The sequence below is a fragment of the Plectropomus leopardus genome, chromosome 13, assembly GCF_008729295.1.
Source record: "Plectropomus leopardus isolate mb chromosome 13, YSFRI_Pleo_2.0, whole genome shotgun sequence".
In the NCBI taxonomy this organism is placed as follows: domain Eukaryota; kingdom Metazoa; phylum Chordata; class Actinopteri; order Perciformes; family Serranidae; genus Plectropomus; species Plectropomus leopardus.
Window position 1 is genome coordinate 18,083,096 of NC_056475.1, and position 24,917 is coordinate 18,108,012.

Below are 24,917 nucleotides of genomic sequence, written 5' to 3' on the forward strand. Positions count from 1 at the left end.
AAATCTTGGTGTGTTTTGGGTTTTCATAAACTTTCTATGCTATGGCATGTCTCAACACGCTGTTTTATGCTGTTTAGAGGTGTTTTCAACTGTTTTTGGGACGTGTCACTTTTGACATTTTTTCCATACTATAGCCTTGCCTTTTATGGTCATTTTTTCAACGTCCTATATCTTGGTGTTTTTGGCTGTTTTTCATAACTTTCTATGCTATGGCATGTCTCAACACGCTGTTTTATGCTGTTTAGAGGTGTTTTTCAACTGTTTTTTGGGACGTGTCACTTTTGACATTTTTTCCATACTATAGCCTTGCCTTTTTGGTCAAAAAATTTTTCAACGTCCTATATCTTGGTGTTTTTGGGCTGTTTTCATAACTTTCTATGCTATGGCATGTCTCAACACGCTGTTTTAAACTGTTTAGCAACTGTTTGTGGGAAACAGCGTGTTTTACATGCTAGCATTAGAAAGTTTGAAAACAGCAACACCAAGATATTGGGACGTTGAAAAAATGACCCATAAAGGCTAAGCCTTGCCTTTTGTCATTTTTTCAACGTCCTATATCTTGGTGTTTTTGGTGTTTTCATAACTTTCTATGCTATGGCATGTCTCAACACGCTGTTTTATGCTGTTTAGAGGTGTTTTCAACTGTTTTTGGGACGTGTCACTTTTGACATTTTTTCCATACTATAGCCTTGCCTTTTTGGTCAAAAGGCAACGTCCTATATCTGGTGTTTTTGCTGTCATAACTTTCTATGCTATGGCATGTCTCAAAAACACGCTGTTTTATGCTTGTTTAGAGGTGTTTCAACTGTTTTTGGACGTGTCACTTTTGACATTTTTTTCCATACTATAGCCTTGCCTTTTTGGTCATTTTTTCAACGTCCTATATCTTGGTGTTTTTGGCTGTTTTCATAACTTTCTATGCTATGGACATGTCTCAAAAACGCTGTTTTAGAGGTGTTTTCACACTGTCTAAACAGCATTTTCAAACTGCGTTTGAGACATGCCATAGCATTTTGAAAGTTTTGAAAACTATAGCCAAAAAACCCAAGATTGGTCATTTTTTCAACGTCCTAAATCTTGGTGTTTTTGGCTGTTTTCATAACTTTCTATGCTATGGCATGTCTCAAAAACGCTGTTTTATGCTGTTTAGAGGTGTTTTCAACTGTTTTTGGGACGTGCATCACTTTTGAAATTTTTTCCATACTATAGCCTTGCCTTTTTGGTCATTTTTTCAACGTCCTATATCTTGGTGTTTTTAGTGTTTTCAAAACTTTCTATGCTATGGCATGTCTCAACACGCTGTTTTATGTGTTTTAGAGGTGTTTTCAACTGTTTGTTGGGACGTGTCACTTTTGACATTTTTTCCATACTATAGCACTTGCCTTTTTGGTCATTTTTTCAACGTCCTAAATCTTGGTGTTTTATAGTGTTTTCATAAATTTCTATGCTATGGACAACACGCTGTTTCCCAAAAACAGTTGAAAACACCTCTAAAACAGCATAAAACAGCGTGTTGAGACATGTTTAGCATAACTTTCTTATGCTATGGCATGTCTCAAAAACGCTGTTTTAGTGCTGTTTAGAGGTGTTTTCAACTGTTTTTGGACGTGTCACTTTTGACATTTTTTCCAACTATAGCCTTGCCTTTTTGGTCAATTTTTCAAACGTCCTGTATCTTGGTGTTTTGGTTGTTTTCACAACTTTCTATGCTATGGCATGTCTCAAAAACACGCTGTTTTATGCTGTTTAGAGGTGTTTTCAACTGTTTTTGGAAAAAAGTCACTTTTGACATTTTTTCCATACTATAGCCTTGCCTTTTTGGTCACCTCTTTTTCAACGTCCTAAACTTGTGTTTTTGGCTGACATTCATAACTTTCTATGCTATGGCATGTCTCAAAACACGCTGTTTATGCTGTTTAGAGGTGTTTTTCAACTGTTTTTGGCTATAGTCACTTTTGACATTTTTCCATCAATAGCCTTGCCTTTTTGGTCACAACGTCCTATATCTGGTGTTTGGGCTGTTTTCATAACTTTCTATGCTCCCAAAAACAGTTGAAAAACACCTCTATGGCTAAACACATATGCTGTTTAGAGGTGTTTTCAACTGTTTTTGAGACACTTTTGACATTTTTTCCATACATAGCCTTGCCTTTTTGGTCATTTTTCAACGTCTGTATCTTGGTGTTTTGGGTTGTTTTCAAACTTTCTATGCTATGGCATGTCTCAACACGCTGTTTTATGCTGTTTAGAGGTGTTTTCAAAAAGGCTGTTTTATGGGACGTGTCAAAAGTTTTGACATTTTTTCCATACTATAGCCTTGCCTTTTTGGTCTAAACAACGTAAAACAGCTTATGTCTGGTGTTTTGGGTTGTTTTCATAGAAACTTTATGCTATGGCATGTCCAAAAACACGCTGTTTTTATGACTTTTAAAAAAATGTGTTTTCAAAAGGCTGTTTTTGGGACGTGTCACTTTTGACATTTTTTCCAACTAACCTTGAAAACACCTCTAAACAGTCATAAAACAGCGTGTTGAGACATTTGCCATAGCATAGAAAGTTTCTATGAAAACAACCAAAAACACCAAGATACGAACGTTGAAAAATTTACAAAAAGGCAAGGCTATGTTTGGAAAAAATGTCAAAAGTGACACGTCCCAAAAACAGTTGAAAACACCTCTAAACAACGCATAAAACAGCGTGTTGAGACATGCCATAGCATTTCTATGCTAAAACATGTCCAAAAAACACGCTGTTTTAAAAAATGACTGTTTAGAGGTGTTTTCAAGGCTGTTTTTGGGACGTGTCACTTTTGACATTTTTTCCAAACTATAGCCTTGCCTTTTTGGTCACACCTTTTTCACACGTCCTAAATCTTGGTGTTTTTGGACATGCCATTTTCATAACTTTTATGCTAAAACATGTCCAAAAACACGCTGATTTATGCGTTTAGAGGTGTTTTCAACTGTTTTTGGGACGTGCTTTATGGAAATTTTTTCCAAAAGCCTTGCCTTTTTGTCCCAAAAACACGTTTCAACGTCCAGCATAAAAACTTGGTGTTTTTGGCATGCCATAGGCATTTCTATGCTAAAACAGTCCAAAAACACCAAATTTATGGACGTTGAAAAAATGACCAAAAAGGCAAGGCTGTTAGTATGGAAAAAAATGTCAAAATTGACACGTCCCAAAAACAGTTGAAAACACCTCTAAACACATCATAAAACAGCGTGTTTGAGACATGCCATAGCATAAAAGTTGAAAACAACCCAAAAACCAAAGATATAGGACGTTGAAAAATTGGACCTAAAAGGCACAAGGCTATAGTATGGAAAAAATGTCAAAGCAGTGACACGTCCCAAAAACAGTTGAAAACACCTCTAAACAGCATAAAACAGCGTGTTGAGACATGCCATAGCATAGAAAGTTATGAAAACAGCCAAAAACACCAAGATATAGGACGTTGAAAAAAATGACCAAAAAGGCAAGGCTATAGTATGGAAAAAATGTCAAAAGTGACACGTCCCAAAAACAGTTGAAAACACCTCTAAACAGCATAAAACAGCGTGTTGAGACATGCCATAGCATAGAAAGTTATGAAAACAGCCCAAAACACCAAGATATAGGACGTTGAAAAAAATGACCAAAAAGGCAAGGCTATAGTATGGAAAAAATGTCAAAAGTGACACGTCCCAAAAACAGTTGAAAACACCTCTAAACAGCATAAAACAGCGTGTTGAGACATGCCATAGCATAGAAAGTTATGAAAACAGCCAAAAACACCAAGATATAGGACGTTGAAAAAAATGACCGAAAAAGGCAAGGCTATAGTATGGAAAAAATGTCAAAAGTGACACGTCCCAAAAACAGTTGAAAACACCTCTAAACAGCATAAAACAGCGTGTTGAGACATGCCATAGCATAGAAAGTTATGAAAAACAGCCAAAAACACAAAGATATAGGACGTGAAAAAATGACCGAAAGGCAAGGCTATAGTATGGAAAAAATGTCAAAAGTGACACGTCCCAAAAACAGTTGAAAAACACCTCTAAACAGCATAAAACAGCGTGTTGAGACATGCCATAGCATAGAAAAGTTATGAAAACAGCCAAAAACACCAAGATATAGGACGTTGAAAAAATGACCAAAAAGGCAAGGCTATAGTATGGAAAAAATGTCAAAAGTGACACGTCCCAAAAACAGTTGAAAACACCTCTAAACAGCATAAAACAGCGTGTTGAGACATGCCATAGCATAGAAAGTTATGAAAACAGCCAAAAACACCAAGATATAGGACGTTGAAAAAATGACCAAAAAGGCAAGGCTATAGTATGGAAAAAATGTCAAAAGTGACACGTCCCAAAAACAGTTGAAAACACCTCTAAACAGCATAAAACAGCGTGTTGAGACATGCCATAGCATAGAAAGTTATGAAAACAGCCAAAACACCAAGATATAGGACGTTGAAAAAATGACCAAAAAGGCAAGGCTATAGTATGGAAAAAATGTCAAAAGTGACACGTCCCAAAAACAGTTGAAAACACCTCTAAACAGCATAAAACAGCGTGTTGAGACATGCCATAGCATAGAAAGTTATGAAAACAGCCAAAAACACCAAGATATAGGACGTTGAAAAATGACCAAAAAGGCAAGGCTATAGTATGGAAAAAATGTCAAAAGTGACACGTCCCAAAAACAGTTGAAAACACCTCTAAACAGCATAAAACAGCGTGTTGAGACATGCCATAGCATAGAAAGTTATGAAAACAGCCAAAAACACAAGATATAGGACGTTGAAAAAATGACCAAAAAGGCAAGGCTATAGTATGGAAAAAATGTCAAAAGTGACACGTCCCAAAAAACAGTTGAAAACACCTCTAAACAGCATAAAACAGCGTGTTGAGACATGCCATAGCATAGAAAGTTATGAAAACAGCCAAAAAACACCAAGATATAGGACGTTGAAAAAATGACCAAAAAGGCAAGGCTATAGTATGGAAAAAAATGTCAAAAGTGACACGTCCCAAAAACAGTTGAAAACACCTCTAAACAGCATAAAACAGCGTGTTGAGACATGCCATAGCATAGAAAGTTATGAAAACAGCCAAAAACACCAAAGATATAGGACGTTGAAAAAATGACCAAAAAGGCAAGGCTAATAGTATGGAAAAAATGTCAAAAGTGACACGTCCCAAAAACAGTTGAAAAACACCTCTAAACAGCATAAAACAGCGTGTTGAGACATGCCATAGCATAGAAAGTTATGAAAAAGCAAAAAACACCAAGATATAGGACGTTGAAAAAATGACCAAAAGGCAAGGCTATAGTATGGAAAAAATGTCAAAAGTGTGACACGTCCCAAAAAAACAGTTGAAAACACCTCTAAACAGCATAAAACAGCGTGTTGAGACATGCCATAGCATAGAAAGTTATGAAAACAGCCAAAAACACCAAGATATAGGACGTTGAAAAAATGACCAAAAAGGCAAGGCTATAGTATGGAAAAAAAATGTCAAAAGTGACACGTCCCAAAAACAGTTGAAAACACCTCTAAACAGCATAAAACAGCGTGTTGAGACATGCCATAGCATAGAAAGTTATGAAAACAGCCAAAAACACAAGATATAGGACGTTGAAAAAATGACCAAAAAGGCAAGGCTATAGTATGGAAAAAATGTCAAAAGTGACACGTCCCAAAAACAGTTGAAAACACCTCTAAAACAGCATAAAACAGCGTGTTGAGACATGCCATAGCATAGAAAGTTATGAAAACAGCCAAAAACACAAGATATAGGACGTTGAAAAAATGACCAAAAAAGGCAAGGCTATAGTATGGAAAAAATGTCAAAAGTGACACGTCCCAAAAAAAACAGTTGAAAACACCTCTAAACAGCATAAAACAGCGTGTTGAGACATGCCATAGCATAGAAAGTTATGAAAACAGCCAAAAACACCAAGATACAGGACGTTGAAAAAATGACCAAAAAGGCAAGGCTATAGTATGGAAAAAATGTCAAAAGTGACACGTCCCAAAAACAGTTGAAAACACCTCTAAACAGCATAAAACAGCGTGTTGAGACATGCCATAGCATAGAAAGTTATGAAAACAGCATTTTTGCACACCAAGATATAGGACGTTGAAAAATGACCAAAAAGGCAAGGCTATAGTATGGAAAAAATGTCAAAAGTGACACGTCCCAAAAACAGTTGAAAACACCTCTAAACAGCATAAAACAGCGTGTTGAGACATGCCATAGCATAGAAAGTTATGAAAACAGCCAAAACACCAAGATATAGGACGTTGAAAAAATGACCGAAAAGGCAAGGCTATAGTATGGAAAAAATGTCAAAAGTGACACGTCCCAAAAACAGTTGAAAACACCTCTAAACAGCATAAAACAGCGTGTTGAGACATGCCATAGCATAGAAAGTTATGAAAACAACAGCCAAAACACCAAGATATAGGACGTTGAAAAAATGACCAAAAAGGCAAGGCTATAGTATGGAAAAAATGTCAAAAGTGACACGTCCCAAAAACAGTTGAAAACACCTCTAAACAGCATAAAACAGCGTGTTGAGACATGCCATAGCATAGAAAGTTATGAAAAGCCAAAAACACCAAGATATAGGACGTTGAAAAAATGACCGAAAAGGCAAGGCTATAGTATGGAAAAAATGTCAAAAGTGACGTCCCAAAAAACAGTTGAAAACACCTCTAAACATAAAAACAGCGTGTTGAGACATGCCATAGCATAGAAAGTTATGAAAACAGCCAAAAACACCAAGATATATAGGACGTTGAAAAATGACCAAAAAGGCAAGGCTATAGTATGGAAAAAATGTCAAAAGTGACACGTCCCAAAAACAGTTGAAAACACCTCTAAACAGCATAAAACAGCGTGTTGAGACATGCCATAGCATAGAAAGTTATGAAAAACAGCCAAAAACACCAAGATATAGGACGTTGAAAAAATGACCAAAAAGGCAAGGCTATAGTATGGAAAAAATGTCAAAAGTGACACGTCCCAAAAACAGTTGAAAACACCTCTAAACAGCATAAAACAGCGTGTTTGAGACATGCCATAGCATAGAAAGTTATGAAAACAAAACAGCCAAAAACACCAAGATATAGGACGTTGAAAAAATGACCGAAAAAGGCAAGGCTATAGTATGGAAAAAAATGTCAAAAGTGACACGTCCCAAAAACAGTTGAAAACACCTCTCTAAACAGCATAAAACAGCAGTGTGTTGAGACATGCCATAGCATAGAAAGTTATGAAAAACAGCCAAAAACACCAAGATATAGGACGTTGAAAAAATGACCAAAAAGGCAAGGCTATAGTATGGAAAAAATGTCAAAAGTGACACGTCCCAAAAACAGTTGAAAACACCTCTAAACAGCATAAAACAGCGTGTTGAGACATGCCATAGCATAGAAAGTTATGAAAACAGCCAAAAACACCAAGATATAGGACGTTGAAAAAATGACCGAAAAAGGCAAGGCTATAGTATGGAAAAAATGTCAAAAGTGACACGTCCCAAAAACAGTTGAAAACACCTCTAAACAGCATAAAACAGCGTGTTGAGACACATGCCATAGCATAGAAAGTTATGAAAACAGCCAAAAACACCAAGATATAGGACGTTGAAAAAATGACCGAAAAGAGGCAAGGCTATAGTATGGAAAAAATGTCAAAAGTGACACGTCCCAAAAACAGTTGAAAACACCTCTAAACAGCATAAAACAGCGTGTTGAGACATGCCATAGCATAGAAAGTTATGAAAACAGCCAAAACACCAAGATATAGGACGTTGAAAAAATGACCAAAAAGGCAAGGCTATAGTATGGAAAAAAATGTCAAAAGTGACACGTCCCAAAAACAGTTGAAAACACCTCTAAACAGCATAAAACAGCGTGTTGAGACATGCCATAGCATAGAAAGTTATGTGAAAACAGCCAAAAACACAAAGATATAGGACGTTGAAAAAAATGACCAAAAAGGCAAGGCTATAGTATGGAAAAAATGTCAAAAGTGACACGTCCCAAAAAAACAGTTGAAAAACACCTCTAAACAGCATAAAACAGCGTGTTGAGACATGCCATAGCATAGAAAGTTATGAAAACAGCCAAAAACACCAAGATATAGGACGTTGAAAAAATGACCAAAAAGGCAAGGCTATAGTATGGAAAAAATGTCAAAAGTGACACGTCCCAAAAACAGTTGAAAACACCTCTAAACAGCATAAAAACAGCGTGTTGAGACATGCCATAGCATAGAAAGTTATGAAATCAGCCAAAAACACCAAGATATAGGACGTTGAAAAAATGACCAAAAAGCAAGGCTATAGTATGGAAAAAATGTCAAAAGTGACACGTCCCAAAAACAGTTGAAAACACCTCTAAACAGCATAAAACAGCGTGTTGAGACATGCCATAGCATAGAAAGTTATGAAAACAGCCAAAAACACCAAGATATAGGACGTTGAAAAAATGACCGAAAAAAGGCAAGGCTATAGTATGGAAAAAATGTCAAAAGTGACACGTCCCAAAAAAACAGTTGAAAACACCTCTAAACAGCATAAAACAGCGTGTTGAGACATGCCATAGCATAGAAAGTTATGAAAACAGCCAAAAACACCAAGATATAGGACGTTGAAAAAATGACCGAAAAGGCAAGGCTATAGTATGGAAAAAATGTCAAAAGTGACACGTCCCAAAAACAGTTGAAAACACCTCTAAACAGCATAAAACAGCGTGTTGAGACATGCCATAGCATAGAAAGTTATGAAAACAGCCAAAAACACCAAGATATAGGACGTTGAAAAAATGACCAAAAAGGCAAGGCTATAGTATGGAAAAAATGTCAAAGTGACACGTCCCAAAAACAGTTGAAAACACCTCTAAACAGCATAAAACAGCGTGTTGAGACATGCCATAGCATAGAAAGTTATGAAAACAGCCAAAAACACAAAGATATAGGACGTTGAAAAAATGACCAAAAAGGCAAGGCTATAGTATGGAAAAAATGTCAAAAGTGACACGTCCCAAAAACAGTTGAAAACACCTCTAAACAGCATAAAACAGCGTGTTGAGACATGCCATAGCATAGAAAAGTTATGAAAACAGCCAAAAACACCAAGATATAGGACGTTGAAAAAATGACCAAAAAGGCAAGGCTATAGTATGGAAAAAATGTCAAAAGTGACACGTCCCAAAAACAGTTGAAAACACCTCTAAACAGCATAAAAAAACAGCGTGTTGAGACATGCCATAGCATAGAAAGTTATGAAAACAGCCAAAAACACCAAGATATAGGACGTTGAAAAAATGACCAAAAAGGCAAGGCTATAGTATGGAAAAAATGTCAAAAGTGACACGTCCCAAAAACAGTTGAAAACACCTCTAAACAGCATAAAACAGCGTGTTGAGACATGCCATAGCATAGAAAGTTATGAAAACAGCCAAAAACACCAAGATATAGGACGTTGAAAAAATGACCGAAAAGGCAAGGCTATAGTATGGAAAAAATGTCAAAAGTGACACGTCCCAAAAACAGTTGAAAACACCTCTAAACAGCATAAAACAGCGTGTTGAGACATGCCATAGCATAGAAAGTTATGAAAACAGCCAAAAACACCAAGATATAGGACGTTGAAAAAATGACCAAAAAAGGCAAGGCTATAGTATGGAAAAAATGTCAAAAGTGACACGTCCCAAAAACAGTTGAAAACACCTCTAAACAGCATAAAACAGCGTGTTGAGACATGCCATAGCATAGAAAGTTATGAAAACAGCCAAAAACACCAAGATATAGGACGTTGAAAAAAAATTGACCAAAAGGCAAGGCTATAGTATGGAAAAAATGTCAAAAGTGACACGTCCCAAAAACAGTTGAAAACACCTCTAAACAGCATAAAACAGCGTGTTGAGACATGCCATAGCATAGAAAGTTATGAAAACAGCCAAAAACACCAAGATATAGGACGTTGAAAAAATGACCAAAAAGGCAAGGCTATAGTATGGAAAAAATGTCAAAAGTGACACGTCCCAAAAAACAGTTGAAAACACACCTCTACAGCATAAAAACAGCGTGTTGAGACATGCCATAGCATAGAAAGTTATGAAAACAGCCAAAAACACCAAGATATAGGACGTTGAAAAAATGACCAAAAAGGCAAGGCTATAGTATGGAAAAAATGTCAAAAGTGACACGTCCCAAAAACAGTTGAAAACACCTCTAAACAGCATAAAACAGCGTGTTGAGACATGCCATAGCATAGAAAGTTATGAAAAACAGCCAAAAACACCAAGATATAGGACGTTGAAAAAATGACCAAAAAGGCAAGGCTATAGTATGGAAAAAATGTCAAAAGTGACACGTCCCAAAAACAGTTTGAAAACACCTCTAAACAGCATAAAACAGCGTGTTGAGACATGCCATAGCATAGAAAGTTATGAAAACAGCCAAAAACACCAAGATATCGGACGTTGAAAAAATGACCGAAAAGGCAAGGCTATAGTATGGAAAAAATGTCAAAAGTGACACGTCCCAAAAACAGTTGAAAACACCTCTAAACAGCATAAAACAGCGTGTTGAGACATGCCATAGCATAGAAAGTTATGAAAACAGCCAAAAACACCAAGATATAGGACGTTGAAAAAATGACCGAAAAGGCAAGGCTATAGTATGGAAAAAATGTCAAAAGTGACAGTCCCAAAAACAGTTGAAAACACCTCTAAACAGCATAAAACAGCGTGTTGAGACATGCCATAGCATAGAAAGTTATGAAAACAGCCAAAAACACCAAGATATAGGACGTTGAAAAAATGACCGAAAAGGCAAGGCTATAGTATGGAAAAAATGTCAAAAGTGACACGTCCCAAAAACAGTTGAAAACACCTCTAAACAGCATAAAACAGCGTGTTGAGACATGCCATAGCATAGAAAGTTAAAAAACAGCCAAAAACACCAAGATATAGGACGTTGAAAAAATGACCAAAAAGGCAAGGCTATAGTATGGAAAAAATGTCAAAAGTGACACGTCCCAAAAACAGTTGAAAACACCTCTAAACAGCATAAAACAGCGTTGAGACATGAGACATGCCATAGCATAGAAAGTTATGAAAAACAGCCAAAAACACCAAGATATAGGACGTTGAAAAAATGACCAAAAAGGCAAGGCTATAGTATGGAAAAAAATGTCAAAAGTGACACGTCCCAAAAACAGTTGAAAACACCTCTAAACAGCATAAAACAGCGTGTTGAGACACGCCATAGCATAGAAAGTTATGAAAACACAACCAAAAACACCAAGATATAGGACGTTGAAAAATGACCAAAAAGGCAAGGCTATAGTATGGAAAAAATGTCAAAAGTGACACGTCCCAAAAACAGTTGAAAACACCTCTAAACAGCATAAAACAGCGTGTTGAGACATGCCATAGCATAGAAAGTTATGAAAACAGCCAAAAACACACCAGATATAGGACGTTGAAAAAATGACCAAAAAGGCAAGGCTATAGTATGGAAAAAATGTCAAAAGTGACACGTCCCAAAAACAGTTGAAAACACCTCTAAACAGCATAAAACAGCGTGTTGAGACATGCCATAGCATAGAAAGTTATGAAAACAGCCAAAAACACCAAGATATAGGACGTTGAAAAAATGACCGAAAAGGCAAGGCTATAGTATGGAAAAAATGTCAAAAGTGACACGCCAAAAACAGTTGAAAACACCTCTAAACAGCATAAAACAGCGTGTTGAGACATGCCATAGCATAGAAAGTTATGAAAACAGCCAAAAACACCAAGATATAGGACGTTGAAAAAATGACCGAAAAGGCAAGGCTATAGTATGGAAAAAAATGTCAAAAGTGACACGTCCCAAAAACAGTTGAAAACACCTCTAAACAGCATAAAACAGCGTGTTGAGACATGCCATAGCATAGAAAGTTATGAAAACAGCCAAAAACACCAAGATATAGGACGTTGAAAAAATGACCGAAAAGGCAAGGCTATAGTATGGAAAAAATGTCAAAAGTGACACGTCCCAAAAACAGTTGAAAACACCTCTAAACAGCATAAAACAGCGTGTTGAGACATGCCATAGCATAGAAAGTTATGAAAACAGCCAAAAACACCAAGATATAGGACGTTGAAAAATTGACCAAAAAGGCAAGGCTATAGTATGGAAAAAATGTCAAAAGTGACACGTCCCAAAAACAGTTGAAAACACCTCTAAACAGCATAAAACAGCGTGTTGAGACATGCCATAGCATAGAAAGTTATGAAAACAGCCAAAAACACCAAGATATAGGACGTTGAAAAATGACCGAAAAAGGCAAGGCTATAGTATGGAAAAAATGTCAAAAGTGACACGTCCCAAAAACAGTTGAAAACACCTCTAAACAGCATAAAACAGCGTGTTGAGACATGCCATAGCATAGAAAGTTGTGAAAACAGCCAAAAACACCAAGATATAGGACGTTGAAAAATGACCGAAAAAGGCAAGGCTATAGTATGGAAAAAATGTCAAAAGTGACACGTCCCAAAAACAGTTGAAAACACCTCTAAACAGCATAAAACAGCGTGTTGAGACATGCCATAGCATAGAAAGTTATGAAAACAGCCAAAAAACACAAGATATAGGACGTTGAAAAAATGACCGAAAAGGCAAGGCTATAGTATGGAAAAAATGTCAAAAGTGACACGTCCCAAAAAACAGTTGAAAACACCTCTAACAGCATAAAACAGCGTGTTGAGACATGCCATAGCATAGAAAGTTATGAAAACAGCCAAAAACACAAGATATAGGACGTTGAAAAAATGACCGAAAAGGCAAGGCTATAGTATGGAAAAAATGTCAAAAGTGACACGTCCCAAAAACAGTTGAAAACACCTCTAAACAGCATAAAACAGCGTGTTGAGACATGCCATAGCATAGAAAGTTGTGAAAACAGCCAAAAACACCAAGATATAGGACGTTGAAAAAATGACCAAAAAGGCAAGGCTATAGTATGGAAAAAATGTCAAAAGTGACACGTCCCAAAAACAGTTGAAAACACCTCTAAACAGCATAAAACAGCGTGTTGAGACATGCCATAGCATAGAAAGTTGTGAAAACAGCCAAAAACACCAAGATATAGGACGTTGAAAAATTGACCAAAAAGGCAAGGCTATAGTATGGAAAAAATGTCAAAAGTGACACGTCCCAAAAACAGTTGAAAACACCTCTAAACAGCATAAAACAGCGTGTTGAGACATGCCATAGCATAGAAAGTTATGAAAACAGCCAAAACACACAAAGATATAGGAACGTTGAAAAATGACCGAAAAAGGCAAGGCTATAGTATGGAAAAAATGTCAAAAGTGACACGTCCCAAAAACAGTTGAAAACACCTCTAAACAGCATAAAACAGCGTGTTGAGACATGCCATAGCATAGAAAGTTATGAAAAACAGCCAAAAACACCAAGATATAGGACGTTGAAAAAAATGACCAAAAAGGCAAGGCTATAGTATGGAAAAAATGTCAAAAGTGACACGTCCCAAAAACAGTTGAAAACACCTCTAAACAGCATAAAACAGCGTGTTGAGACATGCCATAGCATAGAAAGTTATGAAAAACAGCCAAAAACACCAAGATATAGGACGTTGAAAAAATGACCAAAAGGCAAGGCTATAGTATGGAAAAAATGTCAAAAGTGACACGTCCCAAAAACAGTTGAAAACACCTCTAAACAGCATAAAACAGCGTGTTGAGACATGCCATAGCATAGAAAGTTATGAAAACAACCCAAAAAACACCAAGATATAGGACGTTGAAAAAAATGACCGAAAAGGCAAGGCTATAGTATGGAAAAAATGTCAAAAGTGACACGTCCCAAAAACAGTTGAAAACACCTCTAAACAGCATAAAACACAGCGTGTTGAGACATGCCATAGCATAGAAAGTTATGAAAACAGCCAAAAACACAAAGATATAGGACGTTGAAAAAATGACCGAAAAAGGCAAGGCTATAGTATGGAAAAAATGTCAAAAGTGACACGTCCCAAAAACAGTTGAAAACACCTCTAAACAGCATAAAACAGCGTGTTGAGACATGCCATAGCATAGAAAGTTATGAAAACAGCCAAAAACACCAAGATATAGGACGTTGAAAAAATGACCGAAAAGGCAAGGCTATAGTATGGAAAAAATGTCAAAAGTGACACGTCCCAAAAAACAGTTGAAAACACCTCTAAACAGCATAAAACAGCGTGTGAGACATGCCATAGCATAGAAAGTTATGAAAACAGCCCAAAAACACCAAGATATAGGACGTTGAAAAATGACCGAAAAGGCAAGGCTATAGTATGGAAAAAATGTCAAAAGTGAAACGTCCAAAGACAGCCAAAAAAAGTTATGAAAAACAAAAAAACAGCTGAAAACACCTCTAAACAGCATAAAAACGGTTTGTTAAGACACGGCCATAGCATATATAGTTGTAAAAAAGACCAAAACACCAAGATACAGAACATTGAAAAAATGACCGAAAAAGGCATAGCAAAATCACAGAAAGAAATCACATCCTGGCTCATCAGGCTACCCCGATGGGAGTGTGGAAGTCCGAACCTGAAAGTTCAGCACGTCAATGTCAGAAAACGTGACCTCCACTGTCAAAATTCAATTTCCCAAAAACAGCTGAAAACACCTCTAAACAGCATAAAACAGCGTGTTAAGAGACACCATAGCATTTAAAGTTACAAAAACTGCCAAAAACACAAAGATATACAACGTTCAAAAAAATAACCCGAAAAGGCAAGGCTATAGTATGGAAAAAATGTCAAAATTGACATGTCCCAAAAACAGTTGAAAACACCTCTAAACAGCATAAAACAGCGTGTTGAGACACACCATAGCATTTGAAGTTGCAAAAACTGCCAAAATCACCAAGATACACAGGACGTTGAAAAAATGACCAAAAAGGCAAGGCTATAGTATGGAAAAAAATGTCAAAAGTCATATGTCCCAAAAACAGCTGAAAACACCTCTAAACAGCATAAAACAGTGTGTAGAGACACACAATAGCATTTAAAGTTACAAACACTCCCCAAAAACACCAAGATATACAACCTTGAAAAAATGACCAAAAAGGCAAGGCTATAGTATGGAAAAAATGTCAAAATTGACACGTCCCAAAACAGTTGAAAACACCTCTAAACAGCATAAAACAGCATGTTAGACACGCCGTAACATATAAAGTTGTGAAAACGGCCAAAAACACCAAGATATAGAGGACGTTGAAAAATGACCGAAAAGGCAAGGCTATAGTATGGAAATGATGTCAAAATTCACATTTCCCAAAAACAGCTGAAAACACCTCAAAACAGCATAGAACAGTGTGTTAAGACACGGCATAGCATATATAGTTGTGAAAAAGATCAAAAATACCAAGATATAGAACGTCGAAAAAATGACAGAAAAGGCAAGGCTATAGTATGGAAAAAATGTCAAAACTGACAAACAGCTGAAAACACCTCAAAACGGCATGAAACAACATGTTGAGACAGTTTGTGTCAAATATGGTGTCAGGGACCATAAAGCCTAGGCTACTAATATACTACTCCAAGAATACCATGGCATACTGATGCTGAAATAATACATGCTTTAACTGTGGTGTTCATGAAGTGAGAAGATAAAATTTCAGCCGTATTACCTGTGGGACTGGTGACAGTGAAAGTGACAGAATGCCCGGTGATGTAAACTTTAAGGTTTGTTACTGTTTCATCAACTATAAAAGGGAACATATCCATCTTCCCTGGGTTCCTGGATGCCTGAAGAAGGGTCACCTAGGAGATGAACATCCAACAGATGACACAGCTGAAATCTCTGAACTGGTAAAACTAACTAAAAGGGAGAAATCTGTGATATTACCAAAGAGGGACTGATGGAGTCCGTTATGATGCTGGTGGCCGCTGGGAGCTCACTCTTTGCGACTTCAACATACACACCCCCTGAAGTGTGAGCCAGGTTTCTGTACAGCTGGGCATCTGATGCTGCCAACATGGGTCGTGTGTCATCACTCCGTCTCCGACGGTTAGCCATCGTAGAGCCAGAAATCATGAAGCTCACCTTGTAAGAAATCAGAGAAATCGACCAAATCAGAAAAGCCTATAACATCCATTAATATGATTAAAAATGATAAAACTTAGGACTTTATCCTCTGGTCGCCCTCTTTGGCACCACCTGAAAGAACGATGTACACCTGACTCTAATCTGACACCATAGCTGCATTGTCTTTTGCCTCTCTGCTGGCTAGACGTGCAGTTCTAATCAGATGCTGCACCGCCCACACGTGCCCAGTGGTTGAGCTTACTTTCACCTCCGTAATATCAACTCACTTCTATTTGGTTTCCCTCAAAAAACCCGCCATAAACTCCAAGTATTATTTCATGAAGCCTCCGCATTCATCACATCACACCCGTCTTACAGCAGCTTCACTTACAAAATACTGCTCCTCACTTTTAATGCCATCCACAAGCACGCGCCTCCATATCTTTCAGATCTCCTCCACATTGCCACTCCTGCCCGCACACTCAGATCCTCCTCTCTCATCCTCCTCACAGTCCCTTCTGCCCGTCTTGTCCAGAGCTGGGGCACAGAGCATTCAGCCGCTCTGCTCCTCGGCTCTGGAACTCACTCCCTCCTGACCTCCGCAACACTGACTCCCTCCCACACTTCAAATCCAAACTACAAACTCACCTGTCCACACTCACATATTCCCACTGACCACATTGCACTACTTAAGTTCATTGTTTTTTTTTTATTAACGTCAATTTTATTGCTGTGTTTGTTTTATCATTGAATGTGAGGTGACATTGAGTGTTAACTTGATAAAATTAAAAAATTAATAAAAGATATTCTTGATAAAAAAGGCTTTGTTGGTATAGGAAACATTTGTTAAAGCAGAAACAAGTGTGAAATATAAACAAATGAAAGTATAATAAAGATCTACTAGATATTTATTAATATATACATCGCTGGTGATTACGTAACACCTTTGACACACTCACCAAATGAGAGAAAATGCCCGCTTCACGCTGTATCAAGGAAACAAGTTGTTCAGTTTGGAATTGAACACGCCTTTAGATTAGTTACTCACCGCTGCTTGTGTCCTCTCTATGAGTGCAGTCACTGTGCTTTTCAGGTTTTTGTCTTTAGCAGGTGCATCCGTGAAGAGGAAGATCTCAGAATTGAAAGGAACGCTGCCTAAAGCCAGCTGTATGAAGAGGAGAGCGTGGAACAGCAAGGACAGGTTTTGTTAAAAGTAGTGGTGGATCGTAACTAAGTACATTTACTCAAGTAATGTACTTAAGTACAATATTAAGATATTTGTAGTAGTTGCTTTATATATTTACATTTTTGCATAAAAATATGACGAGTGTATAAAATAGGATGTTTTGTTATAAGTTAAACTACCCAGCAGTTGTATAAAGGTACAGCTTATATTATGAGAAGATTAATCGATTAGCTGATTGACAGAAAATGTACTGGCAACTATTTTTATAAAAATTTAAGTATTTTTCTTCTTTTTTAATGTTTTGAGTTTTGGGGGTGTTTTATGAAAGATCTGTCTGAATTGGGTATTTTTGTAACTATTTTAATAAAAATGTATGTCATTTTCTTTTTATGTGTTTTTTGTTCATTTTGTTTATTATTATATTGTTCACTTTTTATATTTTGGATACATTTTTCTAATTATACTTAATTACTTTTACTTAAGTAACATTTTCAATCTGGACTTTAACTTAAAAAAAAAAAATTACAGTTTAGTATTCATATTTTTACTAAGGTAAAGGAACTGAATATTTCCTCCACACCACAGGTTAAAGTACACCAGTAAGCTTTTTTGGGCAGATTTAATGAAGTAACAGTCACACATCATAGCACCTCAAGCGCTGAAAGACTCAGTTCTGCATCATCTCCTCCACCGGCTGCTGTTAGTGAGTCAATGACAGTCTCAAAGACTTTTGGGTCTGAAGTCTTTATCAACGGCCCAACATCTGGAGGTCAGTTGCAGACAGAAAAAAAATGTGATGATGCATGAATAAAAATGGAAAGAAAGAGTTTTTTTTTTTTTTTACACACAGGGGTTACTTGACAAATTTGTAGCATCCTAAAGGTCGTACCTGGATCCTTGAAAGGTACAAGAATGTAAACTGCGGGCTCGTTCTCTGTGCCGACTTCACTGCTGATTATAGAGGAAGTGACAGTCTTCACTATTGCAATGTCATCACTCATGCTTTTTGTGGTGTCGATCACAAAACAAAGAGCTTTGCTGGATCCTTTGGAGATTCCCACCATCCTAAAGGATTTGGAGATAAAACAAAGAGATGAAACAACCGATATACACCTTCTTGCAGTGAATAACTGAAATAAAGAGAGTTGGGGCGCCTGGTGGCTCATGGATAGAGCAGCGCCTCATGTACAGAGGTTGTGTCCTCGCCGCAGCGGCCGCGGTTTTGAATCCGGCCTCAGCCATTTGCTGTATGTCTCGCGCTCCGTCTCTCCCCCTTTCACACTCACACTGTCCCATCAATTAAAGGCAATAAAAGCCCCCAAAAATAAAGATAAATAAACATACAGAGTGGATTTCTTACTGGAGGAATTGTCTGTCACCAGCAGCCCTTCGAATGTCTTCTAGTAGCTCACTGGTTGCAGAAATTGCCAAATTTGCGGCCTGGCTGTGGAGGTGTCCATGGCTGGCGTCCAAACTGTCTTTGTTTATCCCACCTACAGGTTCGATGGTGCTTGTCTGATCAACTCCTCCACCATGACTGCATTTTCCTGTTCAACAAACAGCATAAAGAGGAAGATAATGAATACACTTCTGCTTCCCTTTAAGTTGTTTTTTACTGGTCAAGTTTGTTTCTTTGTTTATAGACTATTCTGCAACTCTTTAACTTTGTCTTCTTTTTCGATATAGTGTTGCAACTACAACAAGGTCAAAAACAACTACCAGGGAGGCCAAGTTCAAAGACTGCTCTGTGTGTTTATATAATAAGCGGGTGGACACAACAGGGGAAAGGGAAACTGACGTGGGCACAGCCATTATATACAGTCTATAGGCACAGCAAGAACAGGAGAAACATCAACAGAAAGAGCAAAATGTTTTCACATACAACAGTGTGTAAAACAAGCACATCCTGATTAAATAAAGGTGTGCTCTGCAGCATTGTACATTACTGTTGGTAAACACGCAACCAATCAGAGCTGAGTCTCTGGCAAAGCTGTCATTAATTTTCTCTAACGGCTTATCCCGTCATGAGTCGCGGGGGGGCTGGAGCCTATCTCAGCTGACATTGGGTGTAAGATGAAGTAAGGCCAAGCACTACAAGGCCATAGATTTGGCAGAGGAGTATGAATTTCTTTTTTCACAGAATGTCAGTCTCATTTAATTTTGTGTGAATACAATGACAGTTTCAGCAATTATGGCAAAAGTTTTTTTTAATAAAATTTGCTAACAACAGCTTTAAAGCAGAAATCTGTTACTTTTCACACAATGTGCATAATAGTTCACTTGACATATTTGCATTGTTGTTACTGTAATGCACTTGAAACGTTGTGTCTGAATCAAAGTTACATGGACATATCAGGTGCTGTAATGATACTAAGACATACAAAATGGAAAGCTCAGGTAAACCTAAAGAATATTTCTGATCATGTGAATCTGTGTCATGATGTGAAAAAAAAATGCTGTGGCATTGGTGGTTGAATGAACTAAATCGCTTACCTTGTGGTTTAGTTGCACCAATAAGTGCAATACTAAAATACCCAGAGGTCAGAACGCGCTCGTCTATGATGTCCTCCAAGATGTTGTTTCTGCAGTCGTCTCCATCACAGTTGCGACATGTTGCCCTGCTTTCATCTGTGAAGAAGTTAAAAAAATATACATTATAATTATGTTTTCTAATATGAAAATGTCTCAACAATCACATCTAAACTGCATTCTGCTTCAGTGTTGTTATCTGTTTGTTAACACAGACTGACATGACATCATAGCATCGCTTTACCTGCTATGTTACCAACACGGGTGTCCGATCTGAGCAGATTGGTGTTTGGCGATTCCATTCCCAGTTCCACCCAGTTACTATGACTGTAGAAGTCCTTCACATGGACAAAAGAGGATAGCAATCAATATTTCATTGATTTTTTTTAACCATTTAACAGTAAAAACAACTTCAGTAATGCTTTTAGAAATATTGATAAATACCTGTAAGGGATGACAAATCTCTCCCAATTTTTCCCTCGCTGCCTCATAGTTTTCTTGCTTCATGCTTGCTTTGACAACTGTTAATCCTTCAGTGATAATTTTCCGTCCCGAAAGAAACATTTCATCATCAAAGTGGAAGCTCGCATTGAGGGCATGCCGGAGGTCCACCCGTACATTCGTCAGTGTGATAATAATAATGGCTTGGCGGAAACTCTTGGTGGACTTTGGTGTGCCACAGGCCACAGCAACGCCCTCTGCAGTGAAAGGCTGTGCCTAAACACACAGACAAATGAAACCATACGTTACTAAAGAGAGATGCTAATTTTTTGTGAAACAACTAAATGTTAACATATTGTAAAAAGTAAGATTTCAAAGTCTTCTCTTTTCAAATAATAAAACAAGTATAGGTGTTATATAAATACTTTGAAAGTATCCAAGTAAAAACAGTAAAAACCCCAAATACAAGTATGAACCTGAAAAAGATCATGTTATGGGACCTTTAACAGAAGTTAGTTCTTACTGGAATAGAGAAGTCTGTCCCCTCAGCAAGGGCCAGAGAGCGGCACACCTCCACAGTGACATTTAACATCGCTCGTTCAGTGATTTCCAGGTGATTCAGAGACTTTCCTGGCAATATTCCAAAGCCGAGAGCTCCAGTATGCAAGAGCAGGAAACACAACGCAGCCAACCCTGAAGACATCATTTCTCAACCTGTCCAGTAGTCTGAGGAAGATAGAATCACATTTATTTAACTCCAGTTTTTAATCAGTGGTTCATCACTCTGCACTGAACTGTAACAACTGTCAATTATTTATTCTCAAGAATTTATAGAGTAACCTACTTCATGAGAATGTGCTAATAATCACAAATGCTTCAGGCAAGTGGATGTAAATGTTTGTCATTTTTGTCTGTCACAGAGAAAGTTGGGTTTATATTGAGTTTTCTCAGCAAGAAAAAATTTCAAGATTTCAGGTAACACTAATTTAGAGTCCATTACAGATACAGTATAGAGTATATGTAATATTGAAACAGTTTATTAGTTGGGATTCAAGTGTTTTGCTCTGTCTATCTATAAAGGATATTTGACAATTCCTAAATATTCTAAGAATAATTTTGTTGAATTTGAACTATTCACTAAATCTAAGCAGCATACATAGTTTTAGTTAATAGTTTGAGATCAACTAAATTATCTTGAGAATATGTAGGGAGGTTCATGAAATGTCACATATACTCAATAGATAATTTGTTAACCATCTACAGTCAAAGTTAAACAGTTGAATCTCACCTAATAAGCAGCTGAATTTTTTTCAAATTCATAAACTATTGAGCAGACTATCCAAAAAAAAAAATGTTTATTGGTTCCTTAAAAAAAAAAACCACACACATTTGATTCCACAGCAAAGTAAATAGTCTGCATAATGTAGTAAATATCTGATGAGTTAAAAGAGCACCGTACCTTAAGTCTTGTTGCTTTCACCAACACTTATTGTTATTGTGTCAGCACTGGCTTTGAGTCCTCCAGCTGGGTGGAGTTCTGCAGGACTCGTTTTACCTGTTGCTTTCATCTGATTGGCAAATCATTGGCAGTTTTTTTTTCTCATTATTTTATGCATTTAAGTCCCTGTCTAGCTAAAATGTGCAATAACCTATATGATGTCTGGTAAGTAGGGCTTCTGTATTTACAGATTATGTCTTTTTCAGATTTATTTTTGAGTTCTCAGCTGATGTACAGCATTTTTTTATGGGGGAGTGACCCATGAAAAAAAGCTGGAGACTGAAGACATGCCTTTTGGATGACAGCCTGCATATTCTTAACGTCAGAAAGAAAAAGAGAGACTCGCAAGAGTTAAAAGTATAACTAAAACACACACTGGCAAACACTGCAGGCAGAGGCTGATCAGATGTAAATTGGGCTCATTAGGGTTACTGCTGAATGACGTAAAACGCAGAGTCAGTGTTATCTTTAATGGTCTGGATGAGAAAAAAGCTGCATGTCCCTCCCTCCATAACCACAGGTAGGCTGATAGAATCAAATATTTGTGATTGCAGACATAACAGAAACATGACTGATCCGCACCCTAAGCACAGAGAACAGTACTTTCGTTCCACTCCAACTATCTGAACTCAACTATGTCACAGTGCAAGTTGACTGAGTTTCTAGCAAAAAACATGTCAGTGGTGTAAAATGTCAACTGCAAAAGCCAGGGGCGAGGGTGCAGTTCATCTTTTGGTCACAAGCATTTGACAATTTCTCAGAGGATTTCAATGACAATTTGATCTTGTATTGTTTTTTTTAAATGTAGAGGAATTTATTAGAAGCAGTTCAGCGATAAATACTTTAAAGGGCCACTCCACTGATTCTACATATTACGTTCAGTTTACTTGTCATGAGGTTTACTTCTTAGCCTGTTAAAAACAGCTGTATAATGTTTCTGTGGCTCTGGAGAGCAAAGAAAAAAACAAACAAAACAAAAGGTCACATCATCATTAGCTTTGTTTGGTTATAAGATTTTTTTTAAAAAAATGACAAAAAGCTCATAATAAGAATTGAGGTATGAAAGAAGAGGGAGTTTTGGAGGCAGGTTTTGTCTAATGAAAGTTTGGAGTTGCATTATGGGAAGTGTAGGATCCAACATTTTAGGGCTTGACTTAAAGTCAGGACTAAAAGTCAGATCTGTCAAAACGCGGCTGTTAGGCTTGACCAAAGAGTGGGAGACACACGGGTAACTAACAAATAAAGTTAATTATTAATAACCAAAAAAGTGATCACAACAAGTTAAACCAGTCACACAGATAGAAAGGGGAAATCTATTGAGCCAGAAGTGTCTGAAGTGAAAAAGTGGAAATGTGCTATAGGGTAAAAAAACAAAGAGGAAGAAAGCAAAAGACACAAAGCATAGAGGTAAAGAGGTCTACCTGACTGCTGATCTGTCTTATGTGAGCATGTCCCATGCTACTCATAAACCAAAAAAACAACAAGCAGAGAAACTGTCACAGGTCAATTAAGCAACTAATACTAATTGCCATGGGTGCCCTTTTAAATTTTACATTGTTCAACATTTTGATAACACTTCGATAACACTTTTTTGTCTGTGCTTTACACAAAGACTGGAAATAGAAGGAAACCGCTAACCTGTCTCCATATGAAGGTTCAACAGTTTGCCATGTTTCGTTGAAATGAAGCCACCACATAAACACTGATCTGAAGAAGCTTTTGAGAATGTCTCAGATAAATGACAGAACACAGACCTGCAAAGCAAAAGCAGCCCGATACCAGATACAACCTGGATACTCATTAGTTTTGTAACAGGTGGGAGACCACTCCTCATCTGCCAGCATTGTGTTATAGCACTTACAGAGTAACAGTACACCGCATTTTTTTCAGCTCTGTGACAAACATGATACCTGATGAAGTCACCTGGTGGCTTGAAAGGTGAACAAATGAATCTTAAAGGAATACTTCACCACCAAAATGAACATTTGTGGTTCGGTTACTCACCCTGTGTTACCTTGAATTTGCAAAGAAAACTTGTTTTTTCCCATATGCCTCCACAGTGAATGAAGAATCCAAAAAAGGCGAATAATCTTTATGAAGTGAAGTCATTGGGGATCACACTGTACAACAGTGAAACTATCTCAAAACATCTATTTACAAACTAACACAACTCCTGCGGCATAATCCAAGTCTCACTGCGATGACCGCTGCTGTGTCTCTGCTCTGCCTGCACTGCTCGAGCTCTCTCCTCCCCTTGCAGGTGGTGGGTTGGCAGTGCAGGTCGTTTGGGAGCCGGCTCACCTGGGTCAATAAGAGCACACCTACAAAACTAGGCAGTTAATTCTGTTTTACTCTCTTGCAGCTCTCTCAGCTCCAACACAATTCTTTGGTTTGGCTGATTTCTTTTGTCTTTATTTTTTAGAATGTAAAATCTTCATGCACCATTTCCGCTCACCCTGGCACACACCACTGATGTTATTGACTTTTCACATCTCATTAATTTAGTTTTAAATGACATTACTTCATAAATATTTCCATTTCTGACCCCTGCCTTTTTGTGTATTCTCCCTCCTTCTGTCTGAACCATGAGTCAGTCCATGACACCCATTTATCTAGTTGTATGCTCAGTACTTCCCAAACATATGGATTTTCCCTATAACATCACAGTTTTAAACACATCCACATAGACAGCATCAAGCACAGACTAGTAGACCCAGAAGTGACAGTGGGAGAGTGACAACAGCTCCGCTGGCCAATGTACGAGCTAAGAGGCAGGATTTCAGTGGAATGCACCAAAAAACTTGTCCATGAGCGCTGTTTGTCTGTGCATTAGACTGTTTATCTGTAAAATTATTAAATATTATAGTTATTAGCAAAAATGCGGACGTTTGGGAAGTACTGAACATAAGACTTGATAAATAAAACTTGAATTATACTGCGCAAATTGTGTGAGAGTTTGTAAATGGATGTTTTGATTTTCATTATAAAACGCAGCCCCCATTTACTTAAAATGATCAAAACTTTCCTCCATTTTCAGATTCTTCATTCACTGTGGAGGCATGTGAGAAAAACAACAACGTCTTTATCAATTCAAGGTAACGTGGCAATAATTGATATACAAATAATCTTTTTGTGGGTGATGCTTTAAGACATGAACTCTTGGTACAAGTCCC

At 37.4% G+C, this 24,917-nt stretch overlaps 1 protein-coding gene across 1 annotated transcript in view; it reads right to left on the reverse strand.

The window, feature by feature from the left end:
- Positions 1-21,769, reverse strand: part of LOC121952363 (von Willebrand factor A domain-containing protein 7-like) — a 29,883-nt gene extending 8,114 nt beyond the window's left edge. The window contains exons 1-11 of the mRNA XM_042498990.1: positions 21,706-21,769; positions 20,770-20,972; positions 20,250-20,522; positions 20,050-20,143; positions 19,770-19,904; positions 18,637-18,823; positions 18,166-18,341; positions 17,927-18,039; positions 17,139-17,255; positions 15,911-16,108; positions 15,693-15,825 (exon numbers count right to left, since the gene is read on the reverse strand). Coding sequence (XP_042354924.1) covers positions 15,693-15,825; positions 15,911-16,108; positions 17,139-17,255; positions 17,927-18,039; positions 18,166-18,341; positions 18,637-18,823; positions 19,770-19,904; positions 20,050-20,143; positions 20,250-20,522; positions 20,770-20,952 — 1,609 coding nt within the window. The 5' untranslated portion in view covers positions 20,953-20,972; positions 21,706-21,769. The remainder of the gene's footprint in view (positions 1-15,692; positions 15,826-15,910; positions 16,109-17,138; positions 17,256-17,926; positions 18,040-18,165; positions 18,342-18,636; positions 18,824-19,769; positions 19,905-20,049; positions 20,144-20,249; positions 20,523-20,769; positions 20,973-21,705) is intronic.
- Positions 21,770-24,917: the final 3,148 nt, after the last annotated feature.